The sequence below is a fragment of the Emydura macquarii genome, unplaced genomic scaffold (assembly GCF_026122565.2).
Source record: "Emydura macquarii macquarii isolate MOO-44397 ecotype Brisbane River unplaced genomic scaffold, CSIRO-AGI_Emac_v2 contig_2297, whole genome shotgun sequence".
NCBI lineage: Eukaryota > Metazoa > Chordata > Testudines > Chelidae > Emydura > Emydura macquarii.
This window is the reverse complement of record NW_027132434.1, coordinates 2,129,768-2,152,848: the sequence shown is the minus strand read 5'-3', so window position 1 is coordinate 2,152,848 and position 23,081 is coordinate 2,129,768. Positions and strand designations below refer to the sequence as shown.

The following is a 23,081-nucleotide window of genomic DNA, read 5'->3' as shown; positions in this document are numbered from 1 at the left end:
CCCCATAGGGTTGGCTTAGGTGCCCCCTGGAGTACCGCGCTCATGCTGCGGTATGTGAGGCACCGCCAACCCCACGGCCCCTCAGTCCCTTTTTTCTGCCAACTCCGGCAGTGGGGATGGGGGGGGGAGGGGGGGGGTGGTGGTGTGGTGTGGATATGAGCAACAAATCTTGAAGAACAACAGTTACTGGTAAGTAACCCTGTTTTCTACTTCGAGTGATTGCTCATATCCATTCCAATATAGGTGATTAACAAGCTATACCTTGGAGGTGGGTAGGAATTACCGGTGAGCTGCCCTCAGCACAACTCTGCCGAATCCCACATCCTCTCTCACGATGACGTAGTGGGACGTGAAGGTGTGCACTGACGACCAGGTAGCGGCTTTGCAGATGTCCTGCAGGAGCACCCTCTCCAGGAAGGCCACAGACGAGGCCTGGGCTCTGGTTGAGCGCCCTCTGATGACATCTGAAAGTGGTATATTCGCCTGCTCATAGCAGCACTTGATGCAGGTGATGATCCATGCGGAGATGCGCTGGGTAGAGACAGGTGATCCCCTCATCCGGTCTGCCACTGCGACGAAGAGCTGCGTTGTCTTCTGGAACGGCCTTGTCCTATCGATGTAGTAGGCCAGGGCTCGTCTCACGTCTAGCGAGTGCCATCTCCACTCCTCTGACCTGTGCGGTTTTGGAAAATATCTTGGTTATAGTGGAACTGGGAGACCACCTTAGGCAGGAAAGCTGGATGGGGTCTCAACCGCACCTTGTCCTTATAAAAAACGGTGTAGGGGGGCTCCGAGGTCAATGCTCTTATCTCGGAAACCCACCTAGCTGAGGTAATGGCCACCAGGAAGGCTACCTTCCAAGACAGGACAAGCAGCGGGCATGTAGCCATGGGCTCGAAGGGGGCCCCATTAGTCTGGAGAGGACCAGGTTTAGATCCCAGGGAGGCACTGGGTCACAGACCTGCAGGTAAAGCCTCTCCACCCCCTTGAAGAACCTAACTGACATGGGGTGGGAGCACAGGGATCTCCCCTCTAGCAGCTGATGGAAAGCCAAGATAGCCGCCAGCTAGCGCCAAACCCTGGAGTTTCAGCTGGAGCAGGTACTCCAAGATCGCCTGGATAGGCGAGCAGCTCGGTGGGATGTCCCAGGACTCCGACCAGCAGGTAAACCTTCTCCACTTGGCCTGGTACACGACCAGTGTTGAAGGTTTTCTGCTGCCCAGCAGAATTTGTTGGACATGCGCCGAGCAGGCTCTCTCCTCCTCCGTCAGCCACAGAGCCTCCAGACTGTGAGGTGCAGGGAGTCCAGCTATGGGTGGAGCAGACGACCCTGGTCCTGGGAGAGCAGATTGTGTCGCCTCAGGAGCTCCACTGGCAGGGTGATTGACAGGTTCAGCAGCATACTGTACCAGTGCTGTCTAGACTAGGCTGGGGCAATGAGTATTATGTCCACTCTGTCCCTCTTGATTTTCAAGAGGACCCTAAGCAGGGGCGGAATGGGGGGAAACGCATACATGAGGGTCCCCTTCCACTCGATGAGGAATGCATCGGATATGGAGCCTGGCTTGCGACCCTGGAGTGAGCAAAACCTCGGGCACTTCCTGTTCCAGGATGATGCGAACAGGTCCAGTTGGGGAACACCCCCCTTACGGAAAATAAGAGTCATCACCTCCGGGTGCAGTGACCAGTTATGGTAGGGTAGAAACGACCTGCTGAGGCGGTCCACCTTGTCGTTCCTGACCCCTGGGAGGTGAGAGGCAGATAAGTGAAAGTCGTGCCTGACTGCAAAGTTCCACATTCGAATGGCCTTCTTGCAGAGGGCTGAGGAGCACGCAACCCCCTGCCTGTTGATGTAAAACATGGCTGTGGTATTGTCTGTCAGCACCTGCACCACCCTGCCCCTCAGGAACCTGAGGAACGCCTTGCAGGCCAACCGGACTGCCCTGAGCTCTTTTACATTGATATAGAGGTTCTTCTCCTCTGACCACAGCCGCTGTGTGCTCAGGTCAGCACTGATGTGGGCTCCACACCCCACGTCTGAGATCAGAGTGACCGACGGGGCCAGATCCCTGAAGGGAACTCCTTTCAACATCGCCCTGGGAGTCCTCCACCAGTTCAGAGAGGCTAGTACCCATGGGGGAACCGTGACCACCCTGTTGAAGGGATATCTGCTTGGAGCATACGCCGAGGCCAACCATGCCTGGAGTGGCCTGAGTTTAAGGCGAGCCAGCCTCACCACATATGTGCAGGCCGCCATGTGCCCTAACGGCTGTAGGCAGTGCCTGGCTGTCGTCGTGGGGCACCTGTGTAGCTGGGTGATAATCGCGGCCATAGCCTCAAACCGAGGCTGTGGGAGGAAGGATCTGGCCTGGGAAGCGTCCAGGGTGGCTCCAACGAACTCTATGCATTGCACTGGGTAAGAGTTGACTTCTGCTCATTATGAGCAGCCCCAGTTTGGTGCATGTGGCACAGGTGAGGGACACACTGTCCTGAATGTGGGACCTGGACCTGTCCCTGATCAGCCAGTTGTCCAGGTATGGGAAAATTTGCACCCCTCTGCACCTCAAGTGGGCCGCCTCTACAGCCATACACTTGGTGAATACCCTGGGGGCGGATGAGAGGCCAAAGTGGGACCCAGCTACCATGAACCGGAGGAAGCGCCTGTGGCCGGGCAGGATGGAAACATGCATCCTTCAAATCAAGGGCGGCATACCAATCTCCTGGACCCAGAGCGGGGATAATGGAGGCTAGGGAGACCATGTGGAACCTGAGACGCTTGATAAATTTGTTTAGTCGGCACAGATCTAATATGGGCCTCAGGTCCCCTTTTGCCTTGGGGATGAGGAAGTATCTGGAGTAAAATCCCCTCCCTATTTTGTGTGGGGGAACCGCTTCCACCGCCCCCAGATCGAGGAGGGTGTTCACCTCCTATAAGAGGAGTTGCTCGTGAGAGGGGTCCCTGAAGAGGAACGGGGGGCGGGGGGGTGGGTTGTGGGGGGAAGGCTGTAAATTGGAGGGCATATCCCTGGAGAACTACTCCGAGGACCCAACGGTCTGAGGTGATGTTCCGCCATTCGGCGTAGAATGGTTTTAGCCTCTCTAGGAATGTGAGGGACGGATCCGAGAGAGAGGTAGTGGTGCCACTCTCATGGTGCTTTTTATTATTGGGCCCCTTGGGGGGTCCTTGCTGGGAGGTTACGGACGAGTTGGAACGATTATGTTGCTCAAACCCCGTTTCCTTCTCTGCCCCTGCCGGGCTGAAAGGGTCTAGGTGATGGCCTAGGCTGTTGCTGTGGCTGATGCTGTGGCCGAGACTGACGCCTCGAGGCCCAGGGAGTGTAGAGGCCCAAGGAACGCAGCGTGGCTCACCAATCCTTAAGGGCGTGCAGCTTCTCGTCGGTCTTGTCCGAGAACAGGCCCGCCCCGTCAAAGGGCAGGTTCTGTATGGATTGCTGCAACTCTTGGGACAGCCCCGATGACTGCAGCCATGAACACCATCTCATTGCGATTGCACAGGCCATGGCCCTGCTTGCGGCGTCCCCTGATTCACTGGCGGTTTGTAGCGTCACTCCTGACATCGTGATACCCTCCTCCAGGACCGTGGCAAAGTCCGCCGCCTGGTCTGGGGCAACCTCTCCACGAACCGCCGCATGGAATCCCAGAGGTTAAAGTTATAGTGTCCTAGGAGGGCCTGGTGGTTATCTATACGAAACTGCAGGGCCCCCAGGGAGTACACCTTCCTCCCAAACAAATCAAGTTTTTTGTTATCTTTGTTTTTGGGAGTGGCACCCTGGTACCCGTGCCTGTCCCTCTGATTTGCCGCGTCCACCACCAGGGTTCCCGGGGCCAGGTGGGTAAACAGGTACTCAAACCCTTCTGCCGGGACATACTTCTTTTCAGCGCCCTTAGACGCGGGGGCAACTGAGGCAGGGGTTTGCCACAGGGCCTTGGCCAGCTTAAGGACCCTGTCGTGTACAGGCAGGGCCACCCTTGATGGTCCCTCTGACCCAACAACACCAAAGAGGGGGTCCTGCTCCTCTGATAGCTCCTTAATCTCCAAATTGAGGATAGAGGCCACCCTTTTCAGGAGCTCTTGGTGCGCCCTAAAGTCCATCAGCAGCGTCCTGTGGTTTCTAGAGGTCACCTCGTCTGGAGAGGAGGAGGAGGACTGTTGACGGGGCTTTCACACTCTTCAGTTGCAGAAAACTGCTTGCAAAAGCCATCAGGAGGTTTTATTTCTTCAGGAGCAGTTTTAGGCAACAATCCATTTCCTACAGAAATGTCCCTTCCCTCTTCAGCTGGAGGCTGCTCTAAAGAAACATTTCCCTGAGCCCTAACAGACTCTTTCTGGGTTTCAGTTACGTCCAGGACCACCTCTGGGCCAACTGGCACACCCTCAGTCAGCATAAGCTGAGAGGCACACTCTGTCTGCTCTTTAGACAGAACCTGGGAGATGAACTCTTTCTCAGCAGATAACCTGCCTTTCTTAACATCCAAACAATCTGAAATTTTTCCCCTTTTGTCCCAGCCTACATGGCTGTTCCCAGACAAGCTTTTGGGAACCAGGGTAACTTCCCCCATGGGCAATCCATTACCCCCAACAGACACAGGTTGGAACACTTCCTTCCTGGGTCTCAGTCGAATCCAGAACCATCTCTGGTCCAACTGACAAATCCTCCATCATAAACTGCGAGGCACCCTCTGTCTGCTCCATAGACAGAACACTGGAGATTTTTTCTCCCCCAGCAGATTAGCAGCTTGTATGGTCAGAAAAGCAGTTTTTTTCCACAATCCCAAGGCTAGAGACATTCTCCTTGTCACAGCATACCTGGCTAGACACAGCCAACTGCTTACATTCATGCACCCCTCCCCCCCTTTACAAATTTCCCCATTGCTTACTGATAACGCAGGAGACTTACATTTATACTCCCTCTGGGACTGGGTGACGTTAACCTGGCTATATACATTTACCACATCAGTATTAAACACATCAAAATCGCAATAAACTGGAGAGATTTCTTCCCAATCGCTGCTAAGAGAAGCTGGGCTTCCAGAAGGATACAGTTTCTGCTTTTCCAGGATCTGGAGTTGGAGTCTGGCCTTTTTCATCCATTCTTGATGAGCTTTTTCTCTCATTTCATCTATTTTTTGGAGTTCACGTTTATATTTGGAAAGTCCTTCCTCAGCTTCTAGTCTCGGCCTTCTGAGTTCCTTCTCATGCTGCAGATGCTCTCTCTCTCTCAAGGCTTGCAGCTTGATCGCTTTGTTTGATCGTGAATCACTCATTCTGACTAACTTTAATCTTTAACACACTCAATATCAAATTTCAAAATTTGGAATAGCGTGAGGTTCTGATCCAAAACACAAATGTTCTGGTTCTGTGGATCCTGTTACGACTACGTCACTGTGACCCGTCCGTGCCCAGGGTAGCCACCTGAAAATGCCAAGGTCAGAGCAGGCTGTAAAAGGAGAGCAGATTCTCCCAGCACTGGTGGGTGGCACTAAAGCCAGACTTCCCAAACAGCCACAAACTGAACTTCTGAATCCCCACAGAAGCCAGCATACAAATGCACACAGCCCCCTTTACTGCATTTCAGCTCCACGCTCCCAAATCAGCACTAGGTCCAGTAAAGAGACCAGTTGTTTAAACTCTCTGCTTTTTACTAAAAAGGTTCCCTCTGACCCCAAGGAGTCAGCCACAGTACCAGTTCAATATAAGTTTGGATCTTACCTAAAATACCACACTGCCAGCCAATCCTTTAGTAACTAAAACTAAAGGTTTATTGTAAAAAAAAAGAAATAAACCATAAGAGAAACATTAAAGGGTCAAAGCAAATCGGATACATACAAATGATTGAAAGTCCATATACATCAGGTTTCTAGAAGAAATGTGGGGTTGCAGGCTTGTATAGTCCCTCTGGTATACATCCAGCACCTGGATGGGCCTTAGTCCTTTGGTTCAGTTGCAAGTGAATTGATCCAGAGGCAGGTGTATGTCAGTAACTGAACAGGAACAAAGGTAAAATGGTTCCTCTGGCTTGATCTTATATACCTTATATGCGGCCTGTGAAAACTTACAGGAGCTAAAATGGGGTCCAGAGTCACATGAGCAAATCCTGGTGACTCACTAGGTGATGCTGGCTTCTCCCTCTGGGCCCCTTGCACCTGGGAATGTCTTAATGGGCCATTAAGCAGGCTATTGTTCTGCAGCAATCCTGTCTGAGATGCCACTCAGACAGCACACTTTGAAATACAGATATATCAAATATATCCATAACTTCCATTTTACACCTCACACATGAACATAGGTATTATCATCTTACTTAGCATACTATAACTTTCCTAACAGTACCTGACATGGCATATTCCATATGGATGATTATGATTTTGATATATTAATGTCAGATAATATGACAAATGCTCTCCCCCCCATCTGCCCAGCACGACACCGGGGACCGATCTCGGTGCCGTGGGAAGGATAAGCTTGACGAGTCCGACTTGGAGCTGTGAGGGGAGCTTCCACATTCTACCCTCGGTGACCGTCTGACGGGAGACTTCTCCCTTGGCAGGGGTCTCGACCAGCCTCCAGGGCGACCCAGCGCGGGTTTACCCTGGGACACCAGCCCTCTTTACCTCGGCTGAGGCATGGGCATGGCCATCAAGGCTCATGCTGCCTGGCAAGCCTCCGGCATCGATGGCACATGCAGGGGCGCTCCCCCACCCCCAGGAGTCGGGGGAGGCTCCCTGCATGGAGATGCAGGCTCCGGAGCAAGCTCAACGGGCTGTGGCTGGTGCACCTCTGAACTCGACCCCACCCGCACAGGCGGTACAGGGGAATGTGAGTGCTCTGCATGCTGGCGTCTTCTCTTCTTCGGCACCAGTGATGGTCGGCGTCGAGTGGACCCCAGTGCCGGTGGAGCACTCTGCACCGAGGAGACGCTCGGAGCCGAAGTGGAACGCGACAGTTTGGAAGCTGGTCGGAGCGCCGCCTCCATTAGGATAGCCTTCAGCCTAATATCCTGCTCTTTCTGAGTCCCAGGCTTGAAGGCTTTGCAGATTTTGCATTTCTCCCTCTGATGCTGCTCCCCCAGGCATTTGAGGCAGCGATCGTGAGGGTCACTAACTGGAAAGGACTTGCCGCAAGCAGCGCAAGGCTTAAAGCCAGGTGAGCCGGGCATGGCCCGGCCCTAAGCCCCTAAGGGCTTCTATTCTAATGCTAACTAACTTAAACACGCTACTTAATACTATCTTAACACTTAACTACTGAAACAACAATAACAAAATCTATAAGGGGAATGCTACTTATGAGAGGCAAGAGACGTTCCAGCAACTGTCACAGGCGGAAAGAAGGAACTGAGGGGCTGTAGGGTCGGCGGTGCCTTATATACCACGGCATGAGCACGGTATTCCAGGGGGCGCCTAAGCCGACCCTACGGGGTCTGCTAAGGGAAAAAAGTTCCAGGAACCCATGCACGGTGACGTGCACTCACCTATATTGGAATGGATATGAGCAATCACTCGAAGTAGAAATGCAGATTTAGGTTGACAAACGTGAATTCATGTCAATTTCAGTTAACTGTTCTGGTCAAAACAAAAGAAAATTTTCAGAAAAGTTGACATTTTGGGGCTAGATTCACAAGGGGATTTAGGGTCATTTGCAAAAACATGAAACCTGATTGTCTTCCCTCCCAGGCGCTATAGAGTCACTCTCAATTTGGCCCAATAATTCTTCAATTATTTTATACAAAATTGGAACAGCTTCAAGAGGGGAGACAGAGAGAACCACCCAAGAACAACTAATAGCCTGGAGGCTACGGCACTTACCTGGAACATGGAAGATCTAGATTCAAACGCCTGCTCTGGAAGACCACCACCTCCCCCTGTTTTATGAATCTAGCTCTTCATTTTCTTTGCTTTTATTTAAACAGTTAAAAATGCCCAAAACAAAACGTTTTGGGGCATACAAAATGACACTTTTCTGATTTTTTCAATATGCCAAAAATTGATTCTGATTTGATCTATTTTTTCCCCATTTTTCAGAACTTCCAACAATCCAAAAAAAAAAAAAAAAAAAAATCAGTTATTTGCACAACTCTACTATTGAGTAGGGCCAGTTGAGACATTTGGAAAAAACACATCTTTACCAAAGACAGAGTTTTTAGAAGTCAGTTGCGTCTTCCTAAATTGTTTAAACTGTCTGCTGCTGCTGCCAGGAAGCAAATCAAACTGGACTGTTTTCTTGAATGGGGAGCCAAGTTCCTTCCCTGGTAGTAGGCAGGACCAGTCTTCAATGGCTAAACAGAGAATAAACTCCTACTGGAATGATAAACTTGGATATGAGTGTAAAAACCTCAAGGCCCTTCATTACGGCTGAGACTGTCAGCAAGGTTCATGAGCCTGCTTAAACTCTAGCAGCTAGTACTTCTCACTAGAACTTAGTATGGACAGAACTGATCTACATCTTTAACAGTGAAGTCATAAGTGAACTAAAGGATTATTATATTTAAAAAGTAAATTATAAAATAGTAAATGAATAATCTCCACTTTATAAAATTAAATAAAGAAACTTCCGTCTAAAAAACACCATTGGTATATGACGAATACACATCAAACTAATGTCAAAAGAGAAGCAGAACTTTTCTTGTTTATGGGTTTTTTCCTCTCCTTTGACTTAAGAAATTAGGGCTGAACCATCTCACCTGCTCTAAATTCAAGTCCAGTTTTGCTTTAGGGAATTCTGTAGGAATTGGAATAGCTGACTCTATCCACAAAAGCTACAGAATATACCTGGAAGCAGCTCAGGGGTTGTTACCACAGCTCCTAATTTGGAAGGAGGGCAGAGTTGGCTAGAGGATCCACTTTAGCTTTGTTTACACTAGAGTATTTAAGTGCTCATGGTTCAACTAATTGTACTGCACTGAATGAAGCACAAACAACTGAGTGCATCTTTCTGGTAATCTTTTATCGGTTTAAGTTTTGCCCTTGCACCTAGCTAGAGCTGCCCTAACTGATTATGATGTGGGCTGTCATCCGGGCCATGTTCCATTCCAGCAATATTGGCACACATATGCAACCTCCAGTACAGCCAGTGAATCACTCATTGTTTGCTTGTTACAAATCTTGTTCTGATGAATTGTGGTTCACCAGCCAGAATTGCAGCAAACGGATTACTGCAGTCTTCATATCCCCATTGCTACCAACTTCCAGCTGGCCCTAAGAGGAGGCATCAACAAGGGAGCCGATAGCTGAAGGGCTGGGAGGAACCCATTTACCAGTGATGTCCTCCTGCTGGTGGAGTCTCATCTGGTGAGTCACAGGTGTCTTGCCACCTCGTTCTGGTGAATCATCTATGGTGCATCAAAGCAAGATTTAAAGCTGGCAGACTTTCAGTGGTTCACTAGCTGAGGTGGTGCAAAACTGGAGTTAGGGCATTATGGTGTGTCACCTGTTGGAGAGGAAATACTGTGAGAAGCAAAGAACAGTCTCAGCTGGCAATCCACAGCTAGATTGCCAGGCAACGACCTGTGGATCTGAGCAATGAGCACAATGGGAGGCCTCTCTCAATTGGTGAGCTAAGGAGGTTTGTCTGAGGGACCATTTCTGCCAGCACCTTGCTTCCATCACAGCCCTCAATCATCTGAGCCTGAACTGAGTGGACCTCTAACAAGTATTTACCCCCTACAAATAGTAGGGTAGCCTGAACCAGTTGGGAGGCCCACCAGCAATCAGCCATAGAACTTTTGAGGGAGTGAACTGCAAGGTGCATTTCAATCATTTGAGAGGCAACAATTTTTAATCCCTACAAAAGGCCATCAGTGTGAATCTTAATCAGATCCTGCAGCTAGAACTGGTGGTAGACACTGAGTAAATTGAGAGCAATGTTTCAGGCCCTGCCATGCACGGAACACGTTGGGTTCCACTGTCTTTTGGTCCCAACATGCCTGCAAAGTTGGTTTCTTTGCTTTATGTTTTGGTGGGTAGAGAAAGGATTTTGCACATTAAACCTAAAATACCAGATGTCACCATACTGCTGCACTTTTGCCCCTTTTTAGGCCATGTCTATACTGACGGCAGCAAATTCGCCGCTGCCAGATCGAGCTTTCTGGATTGATTGAGCGGTCACTGTAGACCCGCTCAATCGATCAGGAAGTCGACACTGGTAAACCACCCCCTCAAGTAGCGTAGCACAGCACAGTGTAGACAGCGCGCAGAAGGGAAGCAGAGCAGTCGACGTGAGTTACACAAGCTACTCTGCGTAGTTTGCGTAACTCCTGTCGACTGCCGCCAAATCTCCAGGTAAGTGTAGACCAGGGCTTAAAGTCCTCATTTCAGATACTGATATTTTATTCCAGGCCTATTACAAAAGCTATTCCACTTATAAAAACATAAAAGCTAAGTAAGAGTAATCAGAAATAATGGATACTAAACTTTCTGTAAGTGTTGTTCTTCGAGATGTGTTGCTCATGTCCATTCTACGTGAGGAGTGCACACCGCATGCACCGCTGCTGGAGATTTTTCCTCTCAGTGGTATCTGGCAGGCTGGCTCTAGCGTCCTGTGATGCTGTAAGCTCATGCGCTGGTATAAAGGGGCCAAGACAGCCCAACACCCTCTCAATTCCTTCTTGCCAGCCAACTCCAACAAAGGGGCAAGAGGGTGGGTTGTGGAATGGACACAAGCAACACATGAAGAACAACAGTTAGTAACCGCTTTTTTTTCTTAGAGTGCTTGCTCATGTCCATTCCACATTAGGTGACTCACAAGCAGTACCCAAGGAGGTAAACACTGAAAACACAGGAAAACACTGAATGATCACCTTGCCGAAGCAAGAACTGTTCCAGTGACCATCACAGGCAGTAAAGAAGGAACTGATAGGGTCAGGGCCAGCCAGGCCCCTTATACCAGCACATGAGCGCATGGCACCAGAGGGAAACATCTCTGGTGACAGTGCTCGCAGTACACACACACCTAGCCTGGAATGGACATGAGCAAGCACTCCAAGAATAAATACAAGTTATGCATTTTTGCTATTAGCAAAAATAATTATTTATCAGGAAAAAAAAAAGAAAAAAAAAAGCAGCTTTGGCATAAGTGGCATCAGTCAACTAACTACACAAAGATTTTATAAGCAAACTTATCAAGTTTCACTAAGATTAGCTTCAGGTCATTTTGGCCACAAAAGCCCCTGTAACCAGCAGCTCACTCAAACTATTTTCAACATCAACAGCCTTTTCTATAGAGCATCATCCCTTAGATCATCTAAACTGTCTGTTTCTAGAATTCAAGAACAGACTGAAGTTGTATATTAATGTTTTTTGTAACTTTGTCTTTAAAAAGTTTTTTTAAAAAAGACTGAAGTCTAACATACATATGTGGAGCTATATATTTCAATAAATATAATGGGATAGAAATGTATAAAGAACTTTAAACACAGTTGTGATCTCTCTCATTGTACCTAAGATATCAGACTCTATAGTGAATGTATAGTTTTTCAAAATCAGACTTCAAAGAGTTGATTTACTGAGGAAAAAAATGCAAATACAATTCTGCTTTTCTTAGATAGCTGAAAAATGTGAAGAGAAAAAATATACTTTTACTTTATTTCAGCCTAGTAGAATGAGAATTATATTCTATAAGAGCAGGACACTGGACAAACAATCTATTTTCTGCCCTTTCCCCAGGAGGATGAGACTACAGTCCAATGACCAGTGACATCACAAGACTTGAACTCTCTAAGACAGCATAGCAACACTGTTCATTTGAAGATATGATAGAATAAAGAGCTATCCTATATCTTGTTGATCCTTTAAGAAAACAGGGAAGCATTTAGAATTCTGAAATCAATTATTCTGTTTTACCATTTTGGAATACAAGTTCAGTGGGGAAGAGTTATTGGAAAAAATAGATGAAAGATTCCAATTTATTTTATACTTTTATTTTCCAGTAGTGGAAAATGGACTAGCTTAGCATCAAATAAGTTTGTAATGTATATGTAATGTAACGTTCAGTGGAATAGTTATAAGTGCTGCAGTAAGTCTCAAAATCACATGACTTAAAAGCCAATGTATTTCCATAAATTCAGGAGAAATCAGTACAGCAATAAATTTAAATAATTAAAAATTCATGACTATCAGGCAGTCTGTGATCAGCTTAATTTCCCTTCACTTCCCACACCATCCTCATATTTCCTTGTCTACATCTTTGCCCTAGATACCTAAGCATCAACCTCCTGGCAGCCAATTTACAATTCAATCACTGCTGTTGGGTGTATAAGAAAAATTCTAGTTGCAGGAGAAGCCTTAAGATTGGCAAAACAGCCATGGCAAGCATGAGTTACTGACCCACATGGTCACTCTGGCATAAACTGCTCACCTAGGATCAGGGAGATCAAGGCAGTGTGAGTGCAGAAATATACATATTAACACATTATTTCAATTTATTTCCCTGTGCAAAATGGTGGTAAGAAGACCATGGTTGAGAGATTTTTCATGATGATTTCTTTTATTGTATCTTACTGTGTCAAAGTATCTTATGTTTTTAAGGAACCTGTGACAAATTCACAACTTTAGGACTAAGGATGGATTTGGGCAATGTCCCATCTGTTCCTTATTAGCCATGATGACTAAACCAAATTTCCGTCATCTAGTAGTGACGTTTGAAAATATAATCAAATATAAAAACTATGGAAAGTCCAATTAGCTCAGTTTCACCTAGAACTGGGATTTCTGTACAGTTAATCTGAACTAAGGTTTTCTTTTAAAATACAAAAAAAATGAATTGCCTTCTAGTCAAGAAACAGCAGAGTAAGGGGTCGTCCCATCATCTGAGCTGAAGTCAGACTAGTACTGTATTTTGAAATTTTCCATGATTTAACACAAGATGTCACCCCACAAAGCAGATGGTCCCGCAAAAGAAAGAAAGAAAATACTGGAAGGGTTTACTGCTAAGGAGTCTTAATGGTCTCAAGCCTTACAGGCAATGTTCCATTTTCCACCTGTGTACAGTGTGGTTCCCTCAAGCTTCTATCCTTTAACCTCAACACAGCACTGTACCCCCACCCAAATACCTGATCTCCCCTCTCCCACATAGGGTCACACATACTCATGGCCTTCTGGAACATTGCTTAAAGGCAGCTAACCACTGTCAATTTTTCAAATATCCAGTTTCGACAGCTTTATCATAGTTTGCTTCTACCATTGCCTATCACCAACGGCTGGAATGGAACACTAAAAAAAAATGATTTAAAAATAAAAACAGCAATAGCAGCAATAGTTTCCTCTAGAATGCTACTAAAATGTACTCTACTTCAATAATTTCTGAGAATGAGACTCATGGAGCAAAACACAATTTTGCGCATTTAAAGTGATACTTGTTTATGTACCAATTATGCAATGACAATCAGAAAAATATTTTAGCCATTAGTATAAAAGCTGTATTGTGAGAGATATTATTCAAATAACTATTAAGAGTTTGACCCTGGATCATGATAGCCCTACTGACACAGAAAGGACTGAGGATTGAAACACCTCAGGACTTTACTGAAAATATTGGACTGAAAAGTAACAATTGCTCATGAGACTACTTGACAAAGATTACTTTTGTTAGGAGATCATTACTTTTTAATACTTCTCTTTACTCCAGCAATTAACTCTTGGAATTACTCTTATTGGGGAGATACCCAAATCTTGTGCTCACTGAGCAAGTAACTGAGTAGTATTAAGAGAACAAGGAAGCTTGAAAAATGCTGTGACCCTAGGATGGCAAGGTGACATAGACCATCATAATACATCAGGAGCAAAGGAAGGGAAGAGAAGGGACAGAAGCTGAAAGTGTTTAAAGATTCTGGAAGACAAATAATCCTGAGATTTAGGACAAATGTAAATTTCTACTCACAAAATCATCCTCTCCTTCAGTTAAACCATAGTTAGGTAGCATAGCTCCTTCCATTGTGGTGCTCTTGAATACTCCTTTAATTTTGCTGCCTATTCTGCTGATGGCAAATGATTCTCCTCTTTTGTGTGTGGCCCTAAGGATTATACAAAACAAAATTCACAGTACAGGGCAAATTGTAGTACTAGCCACTGAATATAATTTAGAGATAAAAATGTGCAATTGTAAGAACTATAAGAAAAAATGGAACTGATGTGTATTGTTTACACTTTTTTAGCATTATAGATTCACTGTCTGTATGGCATTTTAAGATTTATTTACTATTACAGACCAATTTAAAACCAATCAGTAAAATCCATCTGTTGGGGGGAGAAAATGAGTACTAAGTCAGCATTTCCAGGACATGGACTAAAATTTCAGCCATAAACTAACATTGATGTTCTTATTACAGCATTACTTTGGAATCAAACACAATCAATCAATTTTCATAAGACTAACTTCCTAAGAGAACTTGTTTACTTAAAAGATGGAAATGGAGAGAGTTAAAAACAGTGACCTTTCAGCAAATAACTGTAGCAACACAACTGTTTTTGGCATCAAAGCATTCATCCATACCTGTCAAGTACTGCATGCTTAAACACAAGTTTATTTTCTTTATAAACATCATAGCATTTATACAGGCGCATGTGACGCAAGATGGACACTGACTTACTTTAAAGCAGCAGGCAGAAAGCCAAAACTTACAAAACATGAAGGAAAACAGAAGCAGATGAAGACTCCTAGCTTAAGAAGGCAATTTGCCCCATAGATGAAGACTTGATGCAAGTTTTAAAGTCTTGTTCAGAGCTAGAGCAACTATGATAAAAGGTATCCAAAGGCATCAAGTTTAAGTAAAACGGGCAGAGACATTAGGTATGAAGTCTGCGTTCCTCATTATAGCCACATGTTACAGCACATCAATGCATGCATGCCATATATACTGCCCTTACACAGACCTGAAAAATAAATCTTAATTTCTTGTTCTAGAAATGAAAACATAATAATCTGAACAAACCCTATTAGTGGGAAGAAGGGGAGAGGAACATATTCCTGCTGAATATAATTATCTGAAGTTTTTATAAAGCTTGTTACAAATCTGTAAGGTGAATTGCAAAACTGAAGATTGAAAAAAATGGATAGCTCATTTGGGATTCAAAGGAATAATGAACATTTTAACAAACCAAAAGCATTCATATCTATCTATTTATAATTATGATGAAAATTTTTAGTAATAATTACTAAGCTTCTTTAAAAACCAATCAGGAAAGCAGAACAGCAGGGGCAGAGCAGGTGAAGTATGTTCATCACCTTGAGGGCCGCAGTGACATCACCAATTGACTCTGGGGATGTTTTTGCTAAAAGGAACTTGAATGTTTGTTTTCAATCTCACCTGTTTATAACTCTACTCAATTTTTTTTCTGTATATACAATTTTAAAATTCAATTGTTATAATCAGTTCTTTGTTCTCCCAAGTCCACTTCCCTCTCCAAGGCCTAATTCTACACAAAGACAGGCCCAAACACTACTTATTTTTTTATTTTTATAGGTGGGACTGGTAGCATCACCTATTATTGAATGCCTTACACTTCCCATTATAAGACCCTGTTTTCAGATGATTATAGCATTGCCAAAATTTAAACATCTGTACTAAATTTTTCCAGACAGGCGTCTGCTCCAGGCTGAGTTTTGTGGAAGAATTCAGCCAAAGCAGTTCTGCCGTTTCCGAGAATGAGGCTAAGGGAAAACACATTGTTTTGCCAATATTAAAATAATTGAGAAACTCTAGCACCCCACTCTTTGGAACAGGGATTTGAAGTTTGCCTGAGGTGTCAGGCTTGTGTGTTAGGAATCTGACTTTTGCTGTCCGAGAAAATTTGCCCAAATTTGGCTTAATGATACACCTTCAACTATCATGGATTATACCTACTTAGCAATGCCTTGCTAGAGTTTCGTAGCTAGACTCTCTGAAGATTCCATCAGCACTGAGCATGCTGTAGCCCAGGGTTGCTGCAGGCCTGATTGGAGATGGGCACCAGGACTGAGAGCAGAGAGCCTGTCTCTCCTGTGCTCTCAATGACTCCTTGTTGTGTCCAGGTACAGTAAAGGGAGAAGCTGCCTGATTCTAACGCAGTAGAGGGCACAATTTTCTTTTCTTTTTTTAAAGTGATAGGATCTGGAAGCATGTGACAAGAAGCAAGAAAAAACTTTGGGTAAAAGGCTACAAAATAACCAGCACCTTTAACAGCAAAAAAGCTTTGAGACATACAACTGAAATGTTAAAGTTAATATGGGAGAACAAAATAGGTAATGGCCAGGAAAATTATATTTTGTAAATGTTAATATTTTAACATATAAGAAATAGTCATTAAACCAAGACCAAGGCCACTGTTTGCTAAAAACTTCAAGTGAATGAATGTGTAATTAAGTTTGTTGTTTCAAATGAATTTAGCCCAGAAAGAGTCTGTATTTAAAAATGAAACTGTCAATTAATGTCTATTATAAAGGCAGTATGATATAGTTATGATGGATGCAAACAAACACTAACAGGCAACAATTATGGCACATTATCTTGACTTACCGAAAATCATCCAAACTCAGGCTACCTCTGCAACAACAGGCACAAGAAATTATCCCACAAGCCCAGAAGGAGAGACAGTTCCAAAGACAGAGCCAGATTTATCTCAAGCAAAACCAAACAGCCTAGAACCTTCATTGCAATTTGCATGAATGCTGTTATATTTATAAAGGTTTCTATCAACTTCCAGACAAATGTTCCCAAAATAGTATATAAACAGCCAAAATTTACCAGAGACCAGTACATACACAGTTAGTTGGGATAGCTGCATTTGATTTTTAGACCCCAATCCTGGAAACACTTAAGTGTGTTTGATATTAGGCACATAAATAATTCCAGTGACTTAAAATGGACTACCCTCATTCTTAAAGTTAACCATGTGCATAAATGCCTGAAAAGTCAAAGCCTTAGATTCCTGTATGAATTTCAAACCTGAATTACAGCCTAACCTGCTAGTTAAAGGCTTTAAAGAAAAAATGTTTTCTGGGAAAAATCTGTAGACATTTTATAAAAGGATAAAATATAGTTTGTAAAGAACTTTAAAGAAGCAAAGAGCTTATTATGTTGATTCAAAGATTTTAAGGACTGAAGGGACCATTTAATCATCCAGTCTGACCTTTTGCATAAAATGGGCTGTAGCATTTCCCCTAGTAATTCCTGCATCAAGCATAGTAACTTGTGGTTGAACTAAAGCAAATTCATTCTAAAATCAGAAATAACCAATAACAACTTTTTAAGAACATTGTTTCTGATATGGAGGAGCCCCACATACTGGTCAGAGTATAGGAAGGAAAACAGAAGTTTTGAGATCAAACTTCCTACACTTCTAACAATGTTTTAAAAACATCAACTCATTCTATAATGTCTCAGACTGTTCTTTAGTCATGTTACTTGTGAAACTTGAATTATGTGCCACTGAACGCAATCGGACACTGAAGTATATGTATGTATATGAAGTACTACACATACAGCCTTTTTGTTATGTTCTGTTTTTTATGCTTCAACTTGACAAATGATATTGGTCACCATTTTTGGCCTTCAATTGGCAAATGTACTGTATTTTGTTGCATTTCTAATTAATCAAAAGCCAGCATGTCTATATTTTTATATTATTTTCTGGATACCTCTTCCATGTAGGAATAAAGCAAGTACATACAGAGGTTTGGGCATCTGGGTATACTGTATGGTTGGGTTGTGGGCTTTTTTTAGTTATTTATTTATTTCTTTTTAAAGCTTAGCTATATTGGAAGCATAAGCAGTGCACCTAAAAAAATTCAGAATTGAAATGATATTCATTTTCTCTTCCCAAACCCAAAGATCAAGCGTATTTTAAGGCAATCAATTCAGAGCTTAAATGTGTTTGTTATATCCATTAAATCTTAGCAGGAGAAATTGTTACAGTTCTCACAGGATCCTATTGAGCTGATTTGTAAAATGAAATTTCTGACATGGCTATTTTCTACAGGTATTGGAAAAAGTGATTCAATGTGGAAATCAAACACTACAGAGTCAATTCTTTCTATTTTGCTTTCTCCAGTGTATTCTGTATTCACTATTGCCATGTTATCTTAAAGTTATCTGCCACATCCTTAATTTGAGGGGGGTTTTCTTTTTCACTCTGACATTTCAAAAGTAAAGGATTCTAATTCTAAATTTCATCTCATTTTTTCAAATAAAAGAGCAATGAAAACACTTTAAAGTGAAGTATTGCTTCACATATTACTTGCTGCTCCTGTACGTATTCTACAAATTTAAAGCTAAGTTAACTTATTTAAATTTCTAAACATTGAATCTTCTGCCAAGTACTGGTCAATCACATAATTAAACATATTAAAAGGTTTAACACACCTACCTGTTAAACTTTGAATTGCGTGTTGGGGACTCAGCTCCTCTTAGGAGCTGCCTGAAATACTAAAGTAGAAGAGTTAATATTAAAGAAAATGCTGACGTAAAGTTCTCTACTTTTTCATTCTCCTATCCCTTTACTAGTTTAATTGTAAATATTGATAGCTAATTATGTTTCTGAATAGCGATAGCTAATTATGCTGAGGAACTAATACAAGTATTAGACCTTGCGCTGTCTACATCGGGGGTTGTCAGCTTAACACATGATGTGAGGGTGTGGGCCTTTTCACACCCCTGACCAACACAGATAGGTCGGTCTAATTTTTTATTGTAAAACTGCCCCAAAGTCTTCAAGTGCTGTTATAGTCTGAAAAACAACTAAGAAGAACATTCATGGCATTCCACGTGTATTACATGTCAATCACTTCTAGATAAAAACTGCAGCTATACAAGTAGGAAAAAAGCCTTTTTAACTGTCAGTGCTGCAAACTCAACCTAATAACTGAAAAGGAAGTTTTATTCTTTTGGGCCCTTGCATCATCAAAAATTCTAACTGGAACTAGTCAAAAATTTAGTTGACGTGAGAGCCAGAAAGAACCTAGCTCCCTTTAGGAGGCCAGATCTACCCTACAAACCTATGTTGATGTAAGTTACGTCAGTATAAAGCTCTTGCAGGTAGTACATCACTTGTGTGACTGCATACTTGGCTTCTTGCGTTGGTGCTACAAATACTCACCAGGAGTGCTTGTATCAATGCACAGGGCGGTGCATCATGGGCAGGTATCCCAGGATGAAATCGGCCACTGTCCAGTGCACTCTCTTTTGAAAGTTTTGGCAATGCATGGTGGGGCCAAAATAAGTTGCATAGGGTTGATTGGAGCATGGGGTCAACTTCGCAGTGTGCAACTGTCTCCTACCATAATGTCATCTGTAACCCATAATTTTTGCACCTTTTTTCAACATCCCACAAACCCGCACGGCTCTCTTTGCTGTCCACCAACTCGGACAGAAGCATGGAGCCTGCATAGCTCTACACTATTGCCGTGAGTGTTGCATGCACAGGACGCACAAATTAATATGTATTTGCAAAGCTGAAAGAAGAACCAACTCAGTGGGGAATGTAACGATTTCTTGGAGGCCAGATTGCTGTGGGACATAGCGAGAACCAATTCAAGGTTGTTTTGGCATTCATGGAGTAGCTGCAGATGGTGGAGCACCACTTCTGGACCCAAGAAATGAGCACTGACTGGTGGGATCGCATCATAATGCAGGCTTGGGAGGACAAGCAGTGGCGGTAGAACTTTTGGACATACAAGGCAACATTCCTGGATCTGTGTGCTGAGCTCATCCCAGCCCTCTACTGCAGGGACACCAAAACGAGAGCTGCACTGAGAGTGGAGAAGTGAGTGGCGATCGCATTGTGGAAACTTGGAATGCCAGACTGCTACCAGTCAGTCAGTCAGAAATCAACTTGCAGTCAGGAAATCCACTGCAGAGTCTGTTGTCATACAAGTGTGTAGAATCATTAATCATCACCTCCTACTACGCAGGACTGTGACTCTCGGCAATGCACAGGACACAGTGGATGGATTTGCAGCAAAGGGGTTCCCCAAATTGTGATGGAGCAACAGATGATACAGGTATCCATGTTTTGGCACCAGGACCACCTGGCCACAGAGTGCATCAACAGAAAGGGCTACTTTTCTATGGTTATGCAAGTATTGGTGGATCACTGGGATGCTTCACTGACATCAAAGTGGGCTCATCAGGGAAGGTGCATGATGCTCACATCTTTAAGGACACAGAACTGTTCAGAAAACTACAAGCAGGGATTTTCTCTCTCAATCAGCAGGTTACCACTGGCAACGTTGAAATGCCAACAGCAATCCTGCGTGACCCAGCATACCCGTTGCTCCCCTGGCTTATGAGGCCCTACATCGGCCATCTGGACAATACTGAGGAATGATTCCACTACCGACTCATCAAGCGCAGAATGACAGTTTAATGTGCTTTTGATCAATTGAAAGGACACTGGTGTTGTTTACACACAAGACAGGACCTCAGTGAGAAAAATATCGCAATGGTTACAGCTGCCTGCTGTGTCCTGCATAGTATCTGTGAAGCAAAGGGGAAAACTTTTCTGCTGGGGTGGAAGGAGGAGACGGGAGTGGCTGTCTGCTAAATTTGAACAGCCAGACAAAAGGGCTATTAGAAGTACTCAGCACAGGGCCATATGGCTCAGGGAGGCTTTGAAAGACCATTTTAACAGTGAGCCGCAGAAACGCCTTTCGTTGTACTGTGCTCTACCTGGCCCTGCTCTTTTGTGACCTGTTAGAAATTGTGTGATTGCTGCATGTGTAGGAGTATACAACTGTCAGTACATCAACTAATTTTGTTTGCATCTTATCCTGTGAGTTGTGTTATACTCTCCGTAAGAGGCAATTGCTTTTACAGCTGCTAAGCACTCAGCAGTAGATGTTGCAAACTACAAAAGATGAGTTATGCTTTAAATAATAGACGTTTATTTTGTAACAGAATTCAGTGTAAAAGAGAAATAATGAAATTTTAAAACAAATGTATTTAAAAAACTTACTAAAACAGAACAGAACTTATGAAGCAGAAAGAACATTCATGTCTGTTTCAGCTACACCTATACCAACCTTGGCTTTCACAGTCAGTGTACATGAAGCCGTGGTTTGCTTTAATGTCCCCCAGGGTGGAGTGGTAAGGGTAGTGAGCATGCCCTGATGCCACATGGAATGTTGCAGGGGTATAAGGAGATCCTGATGTTGAGTTCTCAATGAGCTGTAGAGGGAGGTGAGCCTGGGATTGTAGAACCTGTAGGTCCACCAGTGTCTGCAGCATCCATGTTTGCTGCCTTAGATGTCCCATTCTGTTGTACTGCATCTCCTCCTCCTTTTCCTGTACCTTTCTCCCTTCCACTCTTTCGTTGTCCCCAATGTTCATCCTCCAAGCCTTGTACTCATGCTCCAAATGCAGAACTGGCTTGCAGGGTATCATTGAACATGTCTGTTACATACCAGAGGGCAATCCAGACCAGTGAGAGGCTGTGTCACCCGGTTCTGCAACCCTAGATGCCTCACAATGCTTTGCTGTAGTAGCTCCTACCTGGGCCACTCACAAAAAGCCTTACAGCATGCAAGTCAGACCCTGAGTGTCTGTGTGTAACTGCAACCTGCCAGCCACACTTGGGTTTACACTCTGGCTTTTACCAGCCTGCAGGGTGACCACAACACACTCCCAGTCCCAGACTTTCTCTCAATAATGTATGTTCTGTACTGCCCAGCCCTCTCCTGGACAGTCCAGAGATATTAGATCCTTTGTCCCTTTAAGGCAGTGGTCCCCAAACTTTTTACGTCACCCCCTCCTTATATCTGTCCGTGCCTCCCGCTGTCCTCTCCCTCATCCCCCCACCCAACAGCTGGGACTGGAAGCAGAACCACAATCAGGGCTCAGGGGCTGCAGCAAGGCAGCTGGGCTTCCCAGCTCTCAGCCCAAGGGTGGCAAGGGCTCCCGCTTTAAGCCCTGTGGTGGCGGGGGCTCCCATGCCCCCGGCAACATTCCTCCACACCCTCTCAGGGGGGAATGCCCCACACTTTGAAGTCCTCTGCTTTAAGGGAACAAAACACAACAACTTGCCACCTTAAATGGAGTTACCCAGACAATTTAACTTATACACACTGGATTAGTTTCAATGAAAAAATAAAACAAGTTTATTTAACTACGAAGAAAGAGATTTTAAGTGAGTATAAGTAATGATGCACAAAAATTAGAAATGGTTACAAGAAAAATAAAGATAAAATGCTTCCTAGTGCCTACCTTAACAAACTACACTTGATTCAAAGTAAAGTCCTTACCACATCCTTCTAACAGCATTATTGACCAAACTTTTCAGGTCAGGACCCCTCCTTCAAAATTCACCGCCTGTTTCTTTGGTCTTCTCAGGTACAAAGAGGGCGATAGACAGGGAAAGAGAGGTCACTTGGGGTGTCTGCCACTCCTTTTTATAGTTTCAGTCCCCCTTTTGAAAAGCATTTCCAGCTGAGAATAAGGAGAACTTTGCATGTCTGGTGTGGAAGGAAGCTTTCTGCAGGTTCTTTCACCTGTGTATGCTCACATGCAAGTTTCCTTTTGTTTCCTTCCTTTCCCCTTTCTGTTTGATGACTGTTTACTGCTTAAGTGCAAATTAAGCCATACACATTTCCTTTGTTCAGGTCAGACCTGTTTGATGACTTCCTCCTGGGCAGGGATGTGTGGTTGGAACATGTGCTATCATCATCATACAGGGTAATTTTATAACTTCAAGTACAATGTTGCTACATATATTTTACAATAAGACAACACTGACCGGCGAGTTATTAGCTTTTAAATTATATCTTACAAGGCACACACAGATTCTTACAGTAGTGTGTATGCTGTGAATACAAGGGTGCATTCCATCACGTCATCCCAAGTCCTCTTCTTTCGCCTCCTTATTTGGTCAGGCATTCTGCAAGTGTGGAGGTGGAGCCCCTTAAGCCTGCAATAGCAGCAGCTGCAAAAGAAACGCACAGAGGTTCCATTCCCAGTATATTCACTACAGAAAGCAAAACTTAAGATGCAGAACTCACATCTCTTGCTCCCCCAAAGTTTTAAGTACTACATGCTCATTCTCACCTTTGCTTGTGATTGCTTGTGCATGGCACCAGTCACAGCACCAACCATTGTGAGTAT

General features: G+C 44.2%; 1 protein-coding gene across 4 annotated transcripts in view; it reads right to left on the bottom strand.

The window, feature by feature from the left end:
- The window catches only part of SNX14 (sorting nexin 14), an 87,617-nt gene that overhangs the window by 25,950 nt on the left and 38,586 nt on the right, over window positions 1-23,081 (bottom strand). For 3 of the 4 annotated variants that reach the window (XR_010922079.1, XM_067560730.1, XM_067560732.1), the window contains exons 15-17: window positions 18,355-18,413; window positions 16,506-16,532; window positions 13,892-14,024 (exon numbers count right to left, since the gene is read on the bottom strand). Coding sequence is in view for 3 of the 4 variants with exons in the window: in XM_067560730.1 (XP_067416831.1) it covers window positions 13,892-14,024; window positions 16,506-16,532; window positions 18,355-18,413 (219 nt within the window). In the remaining variant the exon portion in view is untranslated. The remainder of the gene's footprint in view (window positions 1-13,891; window positions 14,025-16,505; window positions 16,533-18,354; window positions 18,414-23,081) is intronic. The other variant, XM_067560731.1, reaches the window with a different exon arrangement.